At 45.2% G+C, this 20,324-nt stretch overlaps 1 protein-coding gene across 1 annotated transcript in view; it reads left to right on the top strand.

Annotated features, from left to right (window-relative positions):
- Positions 1 to 20,324, top strand: part of GSAP (gamma-secretase activating protein) — an 81,410-nt gene that overhangs the window by 46,492 nt on the left and 14,594 nt on the right. The window contains exons 20-26 of the mRNA XM_070947472.1: positions 584 to 712; positions 1,929 to 1,981; positions 4,985 to 5,016; positions 10,251 to 10,312; positions 12,388 to 12,483; positions 14,348 to 14,418; positions 18,493 to 18,587. Of these exons, the coding sequence (XP_070803573.1) occupies positions 584 to 712; positions 1,929 to 1,981; positions 4,985 to 5,016; positions 10,251 to 10,312; positions 12,388 to 12,483; positions 14,348 to 14,418; positions 18,493 to 18,587 (538 nt within the window). The remainder of the gene's footprint in view (positions 1 to 583; positions 713 to 1,928; positions 1,982 to 4,984; positions 5,017 to 10,250; positions 10,313 to 12,387; positions 12,484 to 14,347; positions 14,419 to 18,492; positions 18,588 to 20,324) is intronic.

Raw genomic sequence — 20,324 nt, 5'->3', positions numbered from 1 at the left:
TTGGACGCTGGAACCGTCATAAATATGAGTCAGTTGCCAGGCCATGGGGATGCTGCGACGGTTGTGTGAAAAATGGTCATAAGTCACCTTTTTTTAGTGCTGTTGTAACTTCTAACAAGGGACGCGGTGGCTCAGTGGTTAAGACGCTGAGCTTGTTGATCGAAAGGTCGACAGTTCAGCGGTTCGAATCCCTAGTGCCGCGTAACGGGGTGAGCTCCCGTGACTTGTCCCAGCTTCTGCCAACCTAGCAGTTCGAAAGCACGTAAAAAATGTAAGTAGAAAAATAGGGACCAGCGTTCCGTGCACCTTTGGCGTTGAGTCATGCTGGCCACATGACCACAGAGACGTCTTCGGACAGCGCTGGCTCTTCGGCTTTGAAACAGAGACGAGTACTGCCCTCTAGAGTCGGAAACAACTAGCACATATGTGCAAGAGGAACCTTTACCTTTAACTTCTAACATTCACTGAACGAATGGTTATAAGTCAAGGACGATCTGTAGACCATGTTTAATAATGTTGAAGAGGAAATAACTTTTACCGAATACCCTCTCTCTCTTTCTTCCCATTTATTTGCTGATTTGAGGTGCGAAACTTCAAAGGCTTCTGGGAAAAGTTAAACATGAACCTGGAATATGTGAAATATATTGAAACGCCTTTGCATTTCAGCCACAAAGTGCTGCAGAGGGAATGGTATAAGTTGCTTTCCGATGAGGTAAGTGACTTCCTGCTTTTAATTTGTTGAGCGGGTAGATGCTATTCCAGATTCATTAAGCCAGGTACCCTGTTTTCCCCGAAAATAAGACCCACCTGGAAAATAACAGCAATAGCACTTAGACTTACATACCGCTTCACAGTGTTTTACAGTCCTCTCTAAGCAGTTTACAGAGTCAGCCTATTGCCCTCAACGATCTTGATGCTCATTTTACCCACCTTGGAAGGATGGAAGGCTGAGTCAACCTTGAGCCTGGTGAGATTTGAACTGCCAAACCGCTGGCAGCTGGTGATCAGCAGAAGTAGCCTGCAGTACTGCACTCTAACCACTGCGCCACCGGGGCTCATAAATAAATAAGAACCTAGCATGATTCTTTAAAATGCTCGTAATATAAGCCCTACCTTAAAAATAAGCCCCAGTTAAGATGGTCAGATGGACGCATTTTAGTACCGTATTTCCCTGAAAATAGGACGTACCTGGAAAATAAGCCCTAACGCATCTTTCAAAACAAAAATTAATATAAGACCCAGTCTTATTTTCAGGGAAACACGAGTACAACGGTTCACACGGTCTTGTGGGTTTGAATAAACAAAAATTTACCTCAAATCACTGGGCTGGATCTCAGGAAGACTATTGTTGCTCCAGTGCAAATCTTGCAATGCGCCGCAACGCACAAAAAAATTTCGGGAGTGAAATTGTAAATTTGAGAAATAACGTTACTTGACCCTTAGGTAAAGAGTAATACAGGTACTTACCACCACTTACAGCCACAATTGAGCCCATAATTTCCGTTGTTAAGTGAGACCTTTGCTCAGTGAATTTCACCCCATTTTACGACCTTTCCTGCCACCGCTGTTAAGTGAACCACTGCAATTGTTTAAGTTAGTAACCCAGTTGTTAAGGGAATCTGGCTTCCCATTGACTTCGTTTGTCAGAAGGCCGTGCAAAGGTGATCACATGACCCCAGGACACTGCAACCGTCGTAAGTACGAGTCAGTTGCCAAGCATTTGAATTTTGATCATGTGGGAATGCTGCAGTGGTCGTAAGTGAAACACGGTCATATAAGTCCCTTTTTTCTGTGCTGTTGTAACTTTGAACGCTCACTAAACAAATGTTTGCAAGTCAAGGGCTACCTGTCTATGGAGTGTAGTTTTTATTAAATATCAAGTGAATAAATTGACTATTTTGCGTAACCTTGTTCACCATTTCTTTCAGAAGTCGGCAGCGAGAACATCTTACCTCAAAAGTATATTTGAAAACACGAAAAAGTGAGTCCATCCTTCCTGGCATTCATTAAAGGAAAGATATTTGTTGTGAACTAGGCTTACTGAGTCATTACAATACACAATTAGTCCTAAACAAACCTATTTTATTGTAATAGCTGAGAATTACGTTCATTCCCAGCTGAGTCCCAATTAGTTGCAAAAAGTCCTTCGGAAGAAGTCCTTTGGGATAATCATCAACCTTTATCTTCTTTGACACCCTGCCAAAGGCTTTACTTGGCAAAGCCCCACGAAGTTCAGGAACAAACAAGAGATGCCGACTGGAAACAGAGTTAGCAATGTTGCTTTCCTGCAAAAGGCCCAAGTGCCTTTGTTTCTCTTTTAAGCCTTATGGGAAGGGTCAATCATCTCCTGGCCTTACTCCTGAGTCGTCCCTTTTGCTTTAGCTGCTCTTGCCTTCTGGCAGCTCTGCGCATGCGTGCACTAGGAACAGGCTCTTCCTGTTCTTCTGCCTCTCTGCTGTCCGACTCTGGGGGCTCCAGAGTCCGCACATCACTCCCAGATGGCCCTGACCCCATCTCTGCCTCCGACGCAGAGCCCTCGTCTGGGCCTTCCCCAGACTCCAGGATTTGCCCATGTTCCACCCCAGCCTCCTCGCTGTCCGACTCTGCTGCCAGCTCCTCAGGCTGCTGGCAGACCACAACAATATTTGCCATTACAAGATCTAATGGCTTTAAATGGATCCGTTGTCCACAGTTCTCAAAACTCCATTATGAAATGACATTCCCAAAGCACCACAATATTCTCTGGAAGGGATTCAGAAAATCTCATTCCTCAGCATCTTAAAAAGTCCATCGATCGGCTACATCAAGGGGCTGTCAGAGGACTTTCACATGCCTCTCCTGTTTTTTGAACTGATCTGTTTTCCATCCTGACTTTTTCCATCCTCAGTTTCTACTTTCTCTACCAATCACTTCAACTGATTATTTGATTAGTGTTCGTGAGCCTCAGGGGTATTATTCAACGAATATTAGAGAAGTAGCAGTTTTGAATGGAGGCACGAGAAACTGCTTAGGGGAATTTGGAGCTGTTCTTGGCCTTGCAGGATTTAAAAAATGCTATTTTATATGCATATGGAACATGGGTCCGAAGGACTTATCCCGAACGTTTGTTTGCGTTGGGCAGAATATCCCGCGAAATTTAATTCAATATTTTGAGAGCAGCTTGGCTGATTTCCAAACATGGCTTGATTTGAGTTTTGATATTACCGTATTTTTCAGAGTATAAGACGCACCGGAGTATAAGACACACCTTAGTTTTTGGGGAGGAAAATAAGAAAAAATCTGATTGGCAGGTGGATCGGCTCCCCGGAATACCCCCAATCAGCTGTTCCCAGAGGTGAATTTTAGCAACAGGTTCCTTGGTTGTGAGCTCTGTGCCTTGCTTTTTTTTTTTTTTTTTTGCTTTTTTTTCTGCCTCTGAAACTCTGTTTCAGAAAAAACTTTTTTTCCTGCCTCTGAAACAGAGCTTCAGTAAAAAAGCCTTTGAAGCTTTGTTTCTGAGGCTTTTTTTCTGAAGTTTTGTTTTGGAGGCTTTTTTTCTGAAGCTCTGTTTGGAGGCTTTTTTTCTGAAGCTTCATTTCTGATGCTTTTTTCAGCCTCTGAAATCTCCGTTTGAGAAGCTGGGCGGGGCTACATTCGGAGTATAAGACGCACCCAGATTTTCACCCTCTTTTTGGGGGGAAAAAGGTATGTCTTATACTCCGAAAAATACGGTAAATGTTAAAAAGCGAATCATCTTCCTCTTCTTCCTCCTCCTCCTCTTCCTCTTCCTCCTCTTCCAAATGGTAGTAACTCACATAACCATATTCCCAGCCACATTCATGAAGAATATAGATAGCTGTTCCAGATACACTAGGCCTGATAATATCTTCCCCACTAATTTTTCCTGTCCTAGTTTCATTTGCATTGGGTTTTATTATCCAAACCAATAAGTACAGGTAGTCCTCGACTTAGGACCACAATTCAACCCATAATTTATGTTATGCTAAGTGACGCATTGTTAAGAATTTTGCACATTTTACGACCTTTTTTTGCCACTGTTGTGTAGTGTGTCACTTCACAGTTGCTAAGTTAGGAACCCGGTTGTTAAGTGAATCTGGCTTCCCCCATTGACTTGGCTTGTCAGAAGGTCGCAAAAGGGATCACATGACCCCGGGACACTGCAACCGTCATAAATATGAGTCAGTTGCCAAGCATCTGAATTCTGATAAATGACCGTGGGGATGCCACAACAGTCCTAAGTTTGAAAAAAAGCTCATATGTTTCTTTTTTCAGCGGCGTGGTAACTTTGAATGGTCATTAAGCAAACTGTTGTAAGTCGAGGACTACCTGTATAGTTCTTGGATGCATAGTGTTGTGGCCCGCCAGTGGATTTGGCAGCAGATTTGGACAGTGAGGAGGTTGGGGAGGAACATGGGCCAGTCCTGGAGTCTGGGGAAGGCTCTGATGAGAGCTCTGCGTCAGAGGCAGAGAGAGGGCCAGGGCCATATGCCAGTTATCAACTGCCTTCGGAGTCAGACATCAGTGAGGTAGACCAACAGCTGGAGCCTGTTCCCAGGGTGCGCATGCACAGAGTTGCCAGACGAAGGGAACAGCTGAAGAACAAGGGTCGACTTGGGAGTAAAACCACAGGTGGATGATGAATGGTCCCTCCCAGAGGGAATAAAAGAGGAGCGAAAGGGGAGTGGAGTTTGCAGGAGACCATTAGTTCATTCCTGCATTCTTGCCAAGTATTGCGGGCGTCTGAAAGATATCGGCCTGGCCACTCTCCAAGCCTGATGAAGGTCGGTAATTGTGAACTATCTTGAAAGACTGTGGGAGAGGAAAGACTTTGCTGGAGAGGAATTCACTGTGAATGAAATAAAAGGGGTTTATTGGGACGAGGACTCGGCTTCGTTCTGCTGGGGAAGCCTAAATCAGAACATGTTGGCTTTTTAAAGTCTTCCTCCACTGAAGCTGTTAAGAAACATTGCTTCTTTTCTTCTAGGGTGCTTTCCAGTTTACATATGTGGGAAACAGGTGAGTGTTTTTTTGATCTCAAAAGGCTGTAAGTAGCATCATCCTTCATTATGGCAATGCTGAGGGCCATTGCTTCATAGTCTCTGGAGGTCCATAGATTTCTTACTCTCCTTTTCTCCAGAAATCTTTAAAGTATCTGGTTGCAGATATCTTCCCTCAGCATCATAGGATGAAGGAATCGTGTCCTTCTCCACACTGGTAGATGTTAGTTAGTTAGTTTAGTTTATTGAATTTGTATACTGCCCTACTCCCGAAGGACTCAGGGCGGTAAACAGCCATAGAATAAAACATATAAATACAAAATTTAAAATAGATTAAAACGAATTAAATAATTTGGCTGAACAGATTTAAAACCCCAATAATTTAAAACCAGATTTAAAATTTCCATTTAAAAAGGGGAAAAAACTTAGGTCAGGCCGGCTTGATGAAATAGGAAGGTCTTGAGCGCGCGACGGAAGATACGCAGATCCGGGATCCTCCGTATCTCCGGGGGGAGCTCGTTCCAGATAGTAGGTGCCCCCACAGAGAAGGCTGTCTCCCTGGGGAGAGATGTTGTACAGCAGTGGCCAAAATTGTGGAAACCTTTTGGGAAAAGTGTATTTGTGAGGTTTGATGGCTAATAACACCACTTTTTTTTTTTTTTTTTTGGAGTTTCAAGATAATCCTATTCCACTGCTGGAATGGCCTGGGAATAGCCCAGACCTTCATCCAATTGAAAATCTATGGAGCCGACTAAAGAAACTTGTTAGTCAGAAGCGACTCAGCAATAAAACCCAGTTAATAGAAGCCATCATTCAATCTTGGTTTCACATTATAACAGCTGCAGCAGAGGTAGGTTTCAGCAGCTTCTGACCACTTCTGGAGAACCGGTAGTGGAAATTTTGAGTAGTTCGGAGAACCGGTAGTAAAAATTCTGACTGGCTCTGCCCTTCTCTGCCTCCCAAGTCCCAGCTGATCGGGAGGGAATGGAGATTTTACAGTATCCTTCCCCTGCCACATCCACCAAGCCACGCCCACAGAATCGGTAGTAAAAAAAAATTGATATCATACCCACCAGAGCTGCAGAACTAAAAGACTTGGTTCACTCCATGGGAAGACGTTGTAAGGCCGTCATTCATGCTAAAGGTTACCCAACTAAGTATGAACTGACATGGTGATCATTTTTGTATATCTCATTTTTTCTACATGTTTCACTTTTCTTCTTTATATTGTGACTGGTATTCTAATAGCAAATCCTTCATAAAAGTTATTGCATTACATTCTTGATTAAATTATCTTTCCATTGATATATAATTTTATGGTACTACTCCAAAACACAGTGGTGTTATTAGCTAGTTTTAGAAAATACACTTTTCCCTAAAGGTTTCCACAATTTTGACCACTACTGTAGAGGAAGCAGGATTTAGGGGTTGAATGGGTGAAATTTGGGCCACATTATTTTGGGCAGAAGGAAGATACAGTCTTGGCTTCATTTAGTCCAAGAAGAACATGCTGAGGGTCATCTAATCCTTGGACTGATTAGATTCCTCTTTTCTGTTGTGTTTTCCTACCTTGACCGTAATGTGAATCCTACAGGATTAATAAAGTTGCTGATGAGTGTTGTTGAGATAAGGCTGAACTCAAGATAAGTGTAAGACTTCAGTGTAGAGAAAAGTAAAGTCTTACACTTAGGCAAGAACAACCAAAAGTACACATTGTCAGGGTTCCAAGGGATGCCCTAATTAAATCATGAGCCTTGAGCCAAGCTTCAAAAGAAATCCAGTTATTTATTAGGAGCTTCATGTCGTTTCAAATGAAGCCAACTCTGACCCCATGTAATTTACAGCTCAGGCTTGACCCTGTTTCCCCCCTCCTTCCAGGGTATGTCATCAGTCACATTCGCCAACGGAGCAATTCCGCAGGTTGTAGAGATCACTCCCTTCAGGCCGCTATAGGTAACCCTGGGAGACAGCCTTGAGAGAGATATGTCTGGAATGTGCTTTTGTTTTTTGGCTGCTGTGCTGCTTCACCGTTTTCCCATACCCCTTGCCTATTGCAACTCGAGAGCAGGCCAGGGATGCTTTGCGAGTTGACACACATAGATTGGAGAAACCAGGCTTAATAGCAGTAACTGTGAGAAAGATCTTGGAGACTTAGTGGACAACCAATTCAATACGAGCCAACAGTGTGCGGCAGCAGCCAAAAAAGCAATCCTAAATTGCCTTACCAGAGAGATTCAATCAAAATCATGTGAGGTACTAATACCACTCTGTAAAGCCTTAGTAAGACCACACCTAGAGATTTGGTCACCACACTATATAAAAAGATGTTAAGACTCTAGATGACCTACAAGGTCCCTTCCAACTAAGTCCATACATTAACCTGTCTAGTTCAACTAGTAAATTCGGTGAGGTGAAACACGGAATATGGTAGTCGTTTTGTTTAAGGAAGTGAAGTCTTTTGCTCACTTAGATCTCTCTTCAGATAAGAGTAGATGTTCTTCTAAGGCAGCATCCCTTCATTTCTTCTTCAGAGAGTTTGTACCATCTGTAACTTATAAATGTCAACTTCAAAAACAGGGAAAGGACATTCCACAAATTCTGTGACTTTGTTGTTCCTGACTTGTGGTGAGGAAAAAAAAAGTTTCTTGAATATTGCTGCTCCTTTTTTGGACTTTGTAGGACAGCAGCTGAACGTATCTTGATTAACCATATTGTTTTGTATACACTTGTAGAGAAGCTGTTTCCTGTGGTTGCTGGTGGCATATATAGATAAACTGTGGTTTATTTACGGGTCTTGTAGATTGGAAGTGGCTGTGCCACATGTTGTGAACATCAATATACTGATTTTCAGGAAGTTATATGTTTATACATATTGCCTTATATGTTTATACATGCGAGCATAGCATATGAACAAATTCTTAGTTTCTTCCAAGTGCTGTTATAATTCATATAATATCTACCACTTTGAGAAGTGGAAATAGATCAAAACTATAACATAATGTTTGGCTATAACACCAAAATCAGACACATTATGTTATATTAACGTAATGAAAAAAGGCAAAGATACGTTTATAAATATGCATCTTATGTGTGCACATGCCGGTATATCTTATGTGCATTTTTAATAGTTGTTTTTTTTTGAAAGGATAGCAATAGCAATAGCACTTAGACTTATCTACCGCTTCACAGTGCTTTACCGCTCTCTCTAAGCGGTTTACAGAGTCAGCCTGTTGCCCTCAACAATCTGCGTCCTCATTTTACTGACCTCGGAAGGATGAAAGGCTAAGTCAACCTTGAGCCGGTCGGGATCGAACTCCTGGCTGTAGGCAGAGTTTGCCTGAAATACTGCATACTAACTTCTGCGCCACCAGGAAGGAGAATGAGAAAGGGAGGGAGGGAGGGAGGGAGGGAGGGAGGGAAGGAAGGAAGGAAGGAAGGAAGGAAGGAAGGAAGGAAGGAAGGAAGGAAGGAAGGAAGGAAGGAATAGCAATAGCACTTAGACTTATATACCGCTTCACAGTGCTTTACCGCTCTCTCTAAGCGGTTTACAGAGTCAGCATATTGCCCCCCAACAATCTGGGTCCTCATTTTACCGACCTCGGAAGGATGGAAAGCTGAGTCAACCTTGAGCCGGTCAGAATCGAACCACTGGCGGTCGGCAGAATTAGCCTGCAATACCGCATTCTAACCACTGCGCCACCAGGGTGTTGTGTTTATCGTGCTTCAATCCGTTATTCGGTGGAAATATTTAAAATGAATTTCAGGTAGTCCTTGGGTTATGACGGCAATTTGGACCGGAACGGCCATCTCTAACTGACACGGTTGTAAAATATGACATCTCAGGACTGTGTTGCTCAGCGACAGCAATCCCAGTTGACATCCTTAAGCCAGGATTGTACGGGTTGTTAAGTGAAGAGATCACATGACCCTGACTTTCCAATACCTGCCAGCTTCCACCTTGACTTTACCTGCGGAAAGCTGGCAGGTACCACAGCTTGTCGCAACGACATAACCGTGATCCGACCTCCTAAATAGACGTCATGTCCCCGAAGGGATGCTGCAATGGTCAGAACTCGGAGGACCTGTCATAAATCCCCCGTGAGTGCTGTTGCAAATTTGAAGGATCGCTGAACAAGCGGTCATAACCTGAGAACCTTGTGTATGCATTGTTCATTTTCTTCTGCATCTCCCATTAAGATGGATGTCAATTGAAACCTGTTGTGAAATCTCTAATCTCTGTTGTTGCATTGCGGGTAATCAGAACATGTCGAAATGTTTGGAATGGCACTGAGAAGAAATTAAGAACTGACTTCTGTTTGCAAAACAACATTGAAATGTAGCATATGTCCTCTAAACTGGCTGTTTGACTTTCCCTCTCCCCCTCCCCTCCCTCTCTCTCTCTCCCTCTCCCCTTCCATCCTTCCTTCCCTCTCCCTCTCTCTCCCTTTCTCTCTCTCCCTCCTCTCCCTCCTCTCCTTCTCTCCCACTTCCCCTCCTCCTCCCCTTCCCTCCTTTTCTCTCCTTCTCTCTCCCTCCCTCCTCCCTCTCCCCTCCCTCTCTCTCCCCTCTCTCTCCCCTCCCTTTTAACCTTTCTCTCTTTCCCTCCCTCCTTCTCTCCCCTTCCCCTTCTTCTCCCCTTCCCCTCCCTCTCTCTTTCTTGCCCTCCCTCCTTCTTTAACCCCTCCCCTTCCCTCCCTCTCTCTCTTGCCCTTCCTTCCTTCCCTCCCGCCTTCTCTCCTACTTCCCCTCCCCTTCCCTCCCTCCCTCTACCCTCCTTCTTTCCCTCTTTCTCTCTTTCCCTCCCTCCTTCTCTCCCACTTCCCCTCCCCTTCCCTCCCTCTCTCTCTCTCTCATACACCCTTCCTTCCTTCCCTCTCCCCTTCCTTCCCTGTCTCCCCTCTCTCCCTCTTTCTCTCTCTTCCTCTGTCCTTCTCTCCCTCTCTCCCACTTCCCCCTCCCCTTCCCTCCCTCTCTGTCTCTCTCTTGCCCTAACTTCCTTCCCTCTCCCCTTCCTTCCCTGTCTCCCCCTCTTTCTCTCTCTCCCCTTCCCTCCCTCTCTCCCCTTTTCCTCCTCCTCCCCTTCCCCTTCCCCTCTCTCCCCCTCCCCTCCCTCTTCCCTTCTCCCTCTCTCCCCCTCCCTCTTTCCCTCCTCCCCTCCCCCTGCTTTCTCTCCCCCTTCTCTCTTCCTCCCTCTCTCTCCCCCCTCCCTTCTCTCCCTCTCCCTCTCCCTCCCTCTCTCTCTTTTACTTTCAGAAGAAAGAACAGCTCCTCTTTTTCAAGACGAAGATTATCAACAAAGCTTGCTAACAGGACTGGTGGGTGCATTCTTGACTTGACAGTAGAAAATCTTCAATGCTGTAAGGGTAACCAGAAAATATAAATATTATTCTTTAATAGAACCGCAACAAAGATGATTAGGGGACTAAAGGCTAAAACATAGGAAGAACAGTTGCGGGAATTGGGTATGTCTAGTCTAATGGAAAGAAGGACTAGAGGAGACATGATAGCAGTCTTCCAATATCTCAGGGGCTGCCACAAAGAAGAGGGAGTCAAGCTATTCTCCAAAGCACCTGAGGGCAGGACAAGAAAGAATGGATGGAAACTAATCAAGGAGAGAAGCAACTTAGAACTAAGGAGAAATTTCCTGACAGTTAGAACAATTAATCAGTGGAACAACTTCCCTCCAGAAGTTGTGAATGCTCCAACACTGGAGGGTTTTAAGAAAAGATTGGACCCACATTTGTCTGAAATGGTATAGCGTCTCCTGCTTGAACAGGGGGTCAGTCTAGAAGACCTCCAAGGCCCCTTCCAACCCTATTATTCTGTTATTCCTTGATCAGCTACTGTTTCCCTTCATTGGCAAAACAGCTATCCTGTTCCCCCGAAAATAAGACCAAGTCTTATATTAATGTTTGCTCCAAAAGATGCATTAGGGCTGTTAAGGAATTCTCAAAGTAACCCTTGAATAGCAAGGGTGTGCACATGAAAGCGATTGAGAGTAGGTACAAATAAAACACAGTCAACACACAGATACACTGAATTGTGTTTACTTTCAGGAAATAGTAAGGCACAGTCCAGGTCATACACATATAAAGCAGGACATAGCAAAACGACAGTCCAGGGATAATCCAATAACAAAGTCTTCTTACCAGTCGTCGTAGTCATTCACAATAAACAGTTCTTCCGGATTTGCAAACAGTAGCATACAGAGATATCAGAGAGCAAGAACAGCAAAGAGAAACAAACCATGTTTCTAGCTCCCTCTTAAGGAGATTGGCTGCAGAGCTAACCAATCAGGACACAGTATGATGCAATACAGCAGTCTTAAACCTATATTGATGGTTTATATATTGCCAACCCAACAAAATAGGTAATACTCATTTCCTAACAAGGGCTTATTTTCCGGTTAGGTCTTATTTTTGGGGGGGGAATACAGTACTAAATGCAATCTTAACTGGGGCTTATTTTGGGGGTAGGGCTTATATTACGAGCATCCTGAAAAATCATGTTATTTTTCCGGTTGGGTCTTATTTTCGGGGAAACAAGCTACACAGAAACGTTCACCAGCTTTTCAAGCAGAAAGTGCCTGCTTAGCCAATTTACAAGGCGAAGTTTTGCTCAGCAAGTTCAACTTTTGATGATGTCATGAGCGTGTGAGTTATCTTGGCCACAGGGTGGAAGTAGCTTGCATCGCGTCCTGCCGAGATATATTTTTTTGGCTTTCCAGTTTAACAGATCGAGAGAATTCTCAATGTCTCTATTCCAAGTATTAACTGGAACCAACTGCATTCAGTCTTTTCAAGATCAGTGAAAGTTGGCCAGCTCTCGCCATTTACCATTAGGGCAGTTTTAACCATCTCCAAAATGGATTGTGATATTTTGATAATGGTTGGCTAAAAAAAACCCCACTGAATAGAAAAATAGGTGTGTGTTTTTTAATGATCGGTGAGCAGAAAAGCCACTGAATCCTTCCCTTGCTATCTGAGACATCCTTAGCAACTGAAGTTCCAGCCTTTTGCTCTCTGGAACAGATATTGTGATTTACGCACACTTTTTGTTGTGCAGAAAATTCCTCCGTTGTCCCTACGGTTTCCAACTCACAAGATTCCTTGGCACTTTGCTTGCGGTCCTAAGATTATGCATGAGATTTATGCTTATTTTCTGCAATGTATTATAAGTCAGAATATTTTAATTTTAGTTGTTCACATATTTTAACGAGGGGCCCTTGGTGTTCTCTTGGTGAGCTTGGTTGTTTCCTTGTAGACGTTTCGCTGCCATACTAGGTAACAGCATCAGTATCAGCAAGAAAACAGAGACCACCAAGGAGCACCCTCATTTCAACCCCAAGCTACAAATATTCTCCTTTATTGGTACATATTTTTTTTTACAGATGGTGGCACAACTGAAAGAGCATCTCTTGAGACCACTGCAGTACATTGGCAAAAAAAAGATTGATCAGATAGCTGTGGATTATGTTTCAAAACTGGTAGGTTTCTTTTTGTTAAAAAAATTAATTTTGGGGGGGGGGGAAATCTTGCATCAAATTTGGCCAATCTTTTGGGAAAGGGAGCTGTTGAGGCAGGGGTGAAATCCAGCAGGTTCTGACAGGTTCTGGAGAACCGGTAGCGGAAATTTTGAGCAGTTTGGAGAAATGGCAAATACCACCTCTGGCTGACCCCAGAGTGGGTGGGAATGGAGATTTTGCAATATCCTTCCCCCCACCCCCGGAGTGGGGAGGGAATGGGGATTTTGCAATATCCTTCCCCAGGAGTGGGGAGGGAATGGGGATTTTGCAGTATCCTTCCCCCATGAGGGGGGAGGGAATGGGGATTTTGCAGTATCCTTCCCCTGGAGTGGGGAGGGAATGGAGATTTTGCAGTATCCTTCCCCCATGAGGGGGGAGGGAATGGGGATTTTGCAGTATTCTTCCCGTGGAGTGGGGAGGGAATGGGGATTTTGCAGTATCCTTCCCCCATGAGGGGGGAGGGAATGGGGATTTTGCAGTATTCTTCCCGTGGAGTGGGGAGGGAATGGGGATTTTGCAGTATCCTTCCCCCAGGAATGGGGAGGGAATGGGGATTTTGCAGTATCCTTCCCCTGCCACGTCCACCAAGCCACGCCCACAGAACCGGTAGTAAAAAAATTTGAATTTCACCACTGTTGAGCATCCAAAGAGAGTGTGGCCATGCCTCATAAGAAGCCGGGGCTTTGTTTTTAACAGTGATATGCCTATTTTTGGCTTATATTATAGTTTTCATTAATTTCCGCTTCTCAAAATGATAGGAAAATAGACTATGTGTTTGCTGCAAAAAAAGAGAGAGAGAGAGCATTTGCAAATTCCTTACCTCTGTTTTACTTCTGTACCCCAAGAAGTATTTGTGTGTTTGGATTTTCACAGGAGCTAAACAGAGTTGAAAGGCAAGTTATTCATGATTTCCAGAGCAAACGCTTTTGATGTTTCATTTCCTGAAAAGTCATCTGGCGATTTTCTGCAAAATCATCTAGTTTTTGGTTTTTTCTGGAAAGCCAATTAGCGGTTTTCTGGAAAGCCATCTAGCTTTTTCCAGAACGTCATTTAGCTGTTTTCCAGAAAGCCATCTAACATTTTCCCGGAATGTCGTTTAGCGGTTTTCCCGAAAGCCAGCTAGCATTTTTCAAGAACGCCATTTTGTGTCTTTTTGGAAGGCCAACTATAGCATTTTTCCAGACGGTCATCTAAGATTTTCTGGAATATCATCTAGTATAGCCTACTGCCGTGATGGTGAACCTATGGCATGCGTGCCCAAAGTGACACGCGTGCCATGTCGCATCCTACTGGCCTACTGCATTGAATAGTGTCGCATCCAACTATGGATTGGATGCCTAACCATTTTCTAACCATGGTTAAGGTCATGTTGGGACAGTTTTGAGTGGCTGGAGGAATCAAGAGCCCAGTGAATAGTAGGAGGAGAAAAAAGGGGAGAGACTGCAATAAATGTGTGTTTGTGTGTGTGTGTGTGTTTGTGTTGACCTGTGTTTTTTCTTCAGGTTTTGGAATAGGGCTGTGATGGCAAACCTGTGGCACGCGGAGCCATATCAGTGGGCACACAAGTGTTGCCCTAGCTCAGCTCCGGCGCACACAGCTGATTTTTGGGCCTTCCTGTCCCACCGGAAGTCAGCAAACAGGACATTTCCGGCCTCTGGAGCCCGGGGAGGGCAAAAATACCTACCCATGCCGTAGTGCAGGACGCCAACTAGGCCACGCCCACCATGGCCACGCCCACTCAGCAACCAGGCAGAGAACCCCTCGCTAAAATTTTTGAAGCCCGCCCCTGATTCAGATACATTCTTTTTTCTCTCTATATTTGCAGCTGGGCCTAATCAGTCGGATGATGGAGAATGTTTGGAGGAAATACAGTCCTACCTCCTTGGCCTTCTCATTGTAAGCAGTTAATTTTCATAAGATATTTAAGGATAAAAATGAGGGGCAGAAGCAGGAATGGCAAATCCGTTACATCGCACATTAATAGACTTCTTGATTCAAGAACCATAATCACGACTTAACAGTTTATTGTTACATGTTGAATATTAGCAACTCATAGCACCCGGTTCTCATATTTGGTCCCCAAAGCATAACAAATTGAGACTGGCTAGAAATTAAATGGGGAACCCCAAGATTATTAGGTTTGTACAAGTAGTCCTCAACTTACGACCACAATTGAGCCCAAAATTTCTCTTGCGAAGTGAGACATTTGTTCAGTGAGTTTTGTCTCATTTTACAACCTTTCTTGCCACCGTTGTTAAGTGAATCACTAAGTTAGCAACATGGTTGCTAAGTGAATTTGGCTTCCCCGTTAACTTTGTTTATCAGAGAAGGGTCGTAAAAGGGATTCAGATGACCCCTGGGACACTGCAACCGTCATAAGCATGAATCAGTTGCCAAGCATCTGAATTTTGATTACCTGATTATATGAGAATGCTGCGAAAGTCGTAAAGGTGAAAAACCGTCATAAGTGATTTTTTTTCCCAGTGCCGTTGTAACTTCGAACGGTCACTAAACGAACTGTCGTAACTCGAGGACTACCTGTGGTCTAAACTAGGAGAAGGCAGTTGGCAGCTTCTTCCAAATGATCGTCTAGAAAACTGCATACTCACCAGAAATCAAGTTCAATTGAGGGAACTAGGCAGTGGTGGGTTCCTCCCGGTTCGGTCCGGTTCGGCCGAGCCGGTAGCGGTGACGATATGATGTCACCGAACCGGTTCTCTGCCCCCATCTGCCCTCCCCCCCACCCACGTTATTCTTACCTTTTATTTGGTCCCACCCCCAATCTATTGCTGCCTCCTGAGTCCCAGCTGATGACTAGAGGGGAAAAAACTGTTTAAACTCTTGCCGCGGGGCTTCAAAGGGCCGCCCTACAGCTGATCAGTGTTAAAAGCAAACAAATGAGTCGGGTCGTAAGTGCGAGGACTGGTCGTAAGTGCGAGGACCTCACAGAAATGACTCTGACCAGCTAGCCACGCCCACCTAGTCACATGACCTCCAAGCCACACCCACAAAATAAGCCACGCCCACAGAACCGGTAGTAAAAAAATTTACAACCCACCCCTGGAACTAGGTATGTCTAGTTTAATGAAGAGAAAGGACTAGGGGCAGGAGTGAAATCCAGCAGGTTCTGAGAGGTTCTGGCGAACCGGTTGCGGAAATTTTAAGCAGTTCGGAGAACCGGCAAATACCACCTGTGGCTGGCCCCAAAGTGGGGTGGGAATGGAGGTTTTGCAATATCCTTCCCCGGGGGGGGAAAGGAATGGGGATTTTGCAGTATCCTTCCCCTGCCACGCCCACCAAGCCACACCACGCCCACCAAGCCACACCCACAGAACCAGTAGTAAAAAAAATTAGGATTTCAACACTGACTAGGGGTGACACAATAGCAGTGTTCCCGTATTTGAGGGGCTGCCACAAAGAAGAAGGGGTCACCCTATTCTCCAAAGCACCTGAGGGTAGGACAAGAAGCAACGGATGGAAACTAATCAAAGGAACCACAATCCATTCTGAAAGCTAGGCACTCCAATTGCTACAAGTAGTCCTTGAATTATTTTATTTATTTTTTATTTTTTTATTTTATTTCAAATTTATATACCGCACCTTCTCCCAAGGGACTCAGGGCGGTGTACAGCCACTTAAAAACATACAATACAAACATTAAGAACAATTAAAAGAATATATATTAATTTGGCCCCAGTTTAAAATGACAAACCAATTAAAAATTTAAAATTTAAAAATACGTTAAGCCAGCCCAGCTTGATGAAAAAAGAAAGTTGTAAGGGCACGGCGGAAGGCACCAAGGTCTTGGATTCTCCTTATCTCAGGGGGCAGCTGGTTCCAGAGGGTAGGTGCCCCCCACAGAGAAGGCCCTCCCCCTGGGGGTCACCAGCCTACATTGTTTGGCTGATGGCACCCCGAGGAGGCCCTCTCTGTGGGAGCGCACAGGTCGATGGGAGGTTGTCGGTAGCAGCAGGCAGTCTCGAAGATATCTAGGTCCTGTGCCATGGAGATCTTTAAAGGTGGTAACCAACACCTTGAAGCGCACCTGGAAGACCACTGGGAGCCAGTGCAGCTCGCGCAGGAGCGGTGTTATGTGGGAGCGCCATGCAGCTCCCGTAATTACCCGCGCGGCCGCATTCTGGACCAGTTGCAGCCTCCGGGTGCTCTTCAAGGGGAGCCCCATGTAGAGAGCGTTGCAGTAGTCCAGGCGAGAGGTGACGAGGGCATGAGTGACTGTGCACATGGAATCCCGATCAAGAAAGGGTCGCAACTGGCGAATCAGGCGAACCTGACAAAAGGTCCCCCTGGCTACAGCCGTCAGATGTTCCTCCAAGGACAGCTGTGTATCCAGGAGGACACCCAGATTGCGCGCCCTCTCCAAGGGGGCCAAAGACTCACCTCCAATAATCAGCGATGGAGTCAGCTGACTATATCAGGATGCCGGGAATTATGTCCGATTGTTTAGGGAACGTTCGAAATTACAACAGACTTTGAGAGCCTGTTTGGTCTAGTGGTTAAGGCACCAGACTAGAAAGCAGGAGACCCTGAGTTCAAGTCCTGCCTTCGCTGTGAAAGCCGGCTGAGTAACTTTGAATCAGTCCCTCTCTCTCTCTTTCTCTCTCTCTCTCAGCCCAATTTCGCCTCACAGGGTTGTTGTGTGGAAATTAGGAGGAAGAAAGTGTGCTGGAATGTGTTATTTGTAAAAAAAAATAATAAAGCTGAGGTCAACCAATTAAATAAATAGATAGAAATAGATAAATAGAGCTCTCCAAGGCTGCTTAAAAGATTCAAGATCCCCATGGTCGCTCCTGCAGTCACCCCTGTTTGCATTTTGGATGCTTGGCAGCCATGTTTTACGTCGTCACCACGACGTAAGGTCTGCAACCTTAAACACTCAAAAGAGCCATTTGGGCCCGTTTCCCACAGAAAAGAAAACACCGGGAGCCACAAAACCTGGGTGGGCGTGGCCAACTCGACGTCACTCACTTCTACCAGTCACATGACACCTCCCCCCAGCCACGCCTACCCAGCCGGTCATTAGGGCACAGAACCAGTTGTTAAAAAACACCGGGAACCACAAAACCCTTTTGACATCTCTTTCTCCGTCCCCTTCTCCTCCCTCCCCCCTCTCTCCCCCTCTCTCTGTGTCGCTCTATGTCTCTCTCTCCCCCACTCTCTCTGTAACTCTCTGTCTCTGCCCCGGCCGCTTCTCCATCCCCCGCCATCCATCCTTACCTCAGGCCAGGTAAGGAGTGACTGGGAGGGGAGGACGAGAGGCGGAGCCAGCCAGTGGTGGGATCACCTGACAGGGAGCCACAGCAGAGGGCCCAAAGAGCCGCATGCAGCTCCAGAGCCGCAGGTTGCTGACCCCTGCCCTAGAAAGAGTGCAGGGAAAAGCAACTCAGGTGATTCAAGGCCTGGAGATTAAAACATATAAAGAATGGTTGTAGTAATTTGAGTATAGTCTAGTCTAGTGAAAAGAAGGACTAGGGGAGACACGATAGCAGTGTTCCAATATCTCAGGGGCTGCCACAAAGAAGAAGGAGTCCAGCTATTCTCCAAAGCACCTGAGGGCAGGATAAGAAGCAACGGATGGAAACTAATTCAGGAGAGAATTGGAATTAAGGAGAAACTTCCTAGTGAGAAGAATCAATCAGTGGGATGGCTTGCTTCCAGAAGTTGTGGGGGCTCCATCACTGGAGGTTTGAACATCTGGCTGACCGTGTGACGCACCATCGGGTCTCCTGCTTCCTTCCTCCCTCTGCCGAAGAACTTCAAGGGGAATATGATTTATGAAGCAGGATAACCCATTGTAAGGGGCAGGACCGGCTCGCTGCCTACCGCTGTGCAACATTTGCACATTCACGTCCTTGCACTATTATTATTATTATTATTATTATTATTATTATTATTATTATTATTATTATTATTATTATTATTATTATTATTATTATTATTATTTTTGTACAGCAGGCAACCAGAGAAAGTAAATGAGGCCGTGGTGTTCCATATCATGTGTCGGATTCTGCAGGCAGCCAGCGGGATGTGTCTGCCTTTGCCCCCAGGTGAGTCCTCCGGCTGCAGAGATGTCGCTTCAAGCAGCCTAGAATAGCCACACGTAAACCATATGCCACTCCGAAGTTTTGTATGGTTTTTTTTTTTTTTTTTTATGACAAGTTCTTGGTATCCTCTGAGCTTGCTTGCTTGCTTGCAAACATTTCATGACCCCAACTACCGTATTTTTCGGTGTATAAGACGCACCGGAGTATAAGACGCGCCTTAGTTTTTGGGGAGGAAAAGAAGAAAAAAGCTGATTGGTGGGTGGATCGGCCTCTCGGAATACCCCCAAATCAGTTGTTCCTTGAGGTGAATTTTAGCAACAGGTTCGTTGGTTGTGAGCTCTGTAACTTGCTTTTTTTTTTTTCTGCCTCTGAAACTTCTGAAACTCTGTTTCAGAAAAAAACTTTTTTTTCTGCCTCTGAAAGCCTCCGAAACAGAGCTTCAGAAAAAAAGGCTTTTTCGCTTAGGCCACCACAGGCGCCCCCGACACAAGTGACCTCAAGCTGGCCACGCCCCCACCCCCCACCCTGGCCCCCCAAAGTCAAACACAATCCTGATGCAGCCCTCAAAGAAATTGAATTTGACACCCCTGACCAGTGATGGCGAACTTTTTCGGCATCGAGTGCTGAAAAGGGAGCACTTTGCACACTTTTTTTTTTAAATTTGATTTATATGCCGCCCTTCTCCGGAGACTCAGGGCGGCTTACAATGCGCTAAGCAATAGCCTTCATACTTTTGTATATTTATACAAAGTCAGCTTATTGCCCCCACAAACTGGGTCCTCAATTTACCTACCTTAGAAAGGATGGAAGGCTGAGTCAACCTTGAGCCTGGCGAGATTCGAACTTACTTTAATTGCAGACAGCTGGTGTTAAATTACAGTGCTTCTGTCTGTTGAGCTAAACCAGGCTCAAAACAATCTCTTCAGGGCTGCGACCAGGAAGAGGAGCTGACCAGGGGGCATCCATGCACCAGGAAGTAAGGTACTTCCGGGTTCCGGCCCACACATGCGCACCAGCCAGCAAGTCTTCCGGTTACTGCTGCACATGCGTACGCACCGATCAGCTGGCCGGCACGCATGCTCACACCGGAAAACGGAAGACCAGCTCTTCCGGTTTCCAGTACTGCCGCACTCTCAAAGGCCAGCCGATTGGCGCATGTGCATGAAAACCTCCAGTGATGGTTATCCACAACTGCAGAAGGCAAACTGGTCCCACTGCAGTGGTGAAATGTAAAATTTGTTACTACCAGTTCTGTGGGCGTGGCTTGGTGGGGGGGGGTGTAAAATGACTGAGTGGCCGTGGCCAACTTTTTTTTTTTTTTTTTAACTTTTAAAACCATTTTTTCTACAACCTCTTCGGTGGAAGAGGTTGTAAAAAAAATGCTTTTAAAAGCCTCTGACGATCCCAGCTGACTTGCCTGATCGGCAGAGGCTTTTCTTTTTTTTAAAAGCCTCTGACGATCACAGCTGACTTGCCTGATGGGCAGAGGCTTTTCTTTTTTTTAAAAGCCTCTGACAATCCCAGCTGACTTGCCTGATCAGCAGAGGCTTTTTTTTCACTTTTAAAAGCCTCTGACGATCCCAGCTGACTTGCCTGATGGGCAGAGGCTTTTCTTTTTTTTTTTAAAGCCTCTGATGATCTCAGCTGACTTACCTGATCGGCAGTGGCTTTTCTTTTTTTTTAAAGCCTCTGATGATCTCAGCTGACTTACCTGATCGGCAGTGGCTTTTCTTTTTTTTT

The sequence above is a fragment of the Pituophis catenifer genome, unplaced genomic scaffold (genome assembly GCF_029215685.1).
Source record: "Pituophis catenifer annectens isolate HBS135680 unplaced genomic scaffold, rPitCat1.0.hap2 SCAF_7, whole genome shotgun sequence".
Lineage (NCBI taxonomy): Eukaryota > Metazoa > Chordata > Lepidosauria > Squamata > Colubridae > Pituophis > Pituophis catenifer.
The sequence above is the reverse complement of the archived record's forward strand: the minus strand, read 5'-3'. Positions and strand labels throughout refer to the sequence as shown.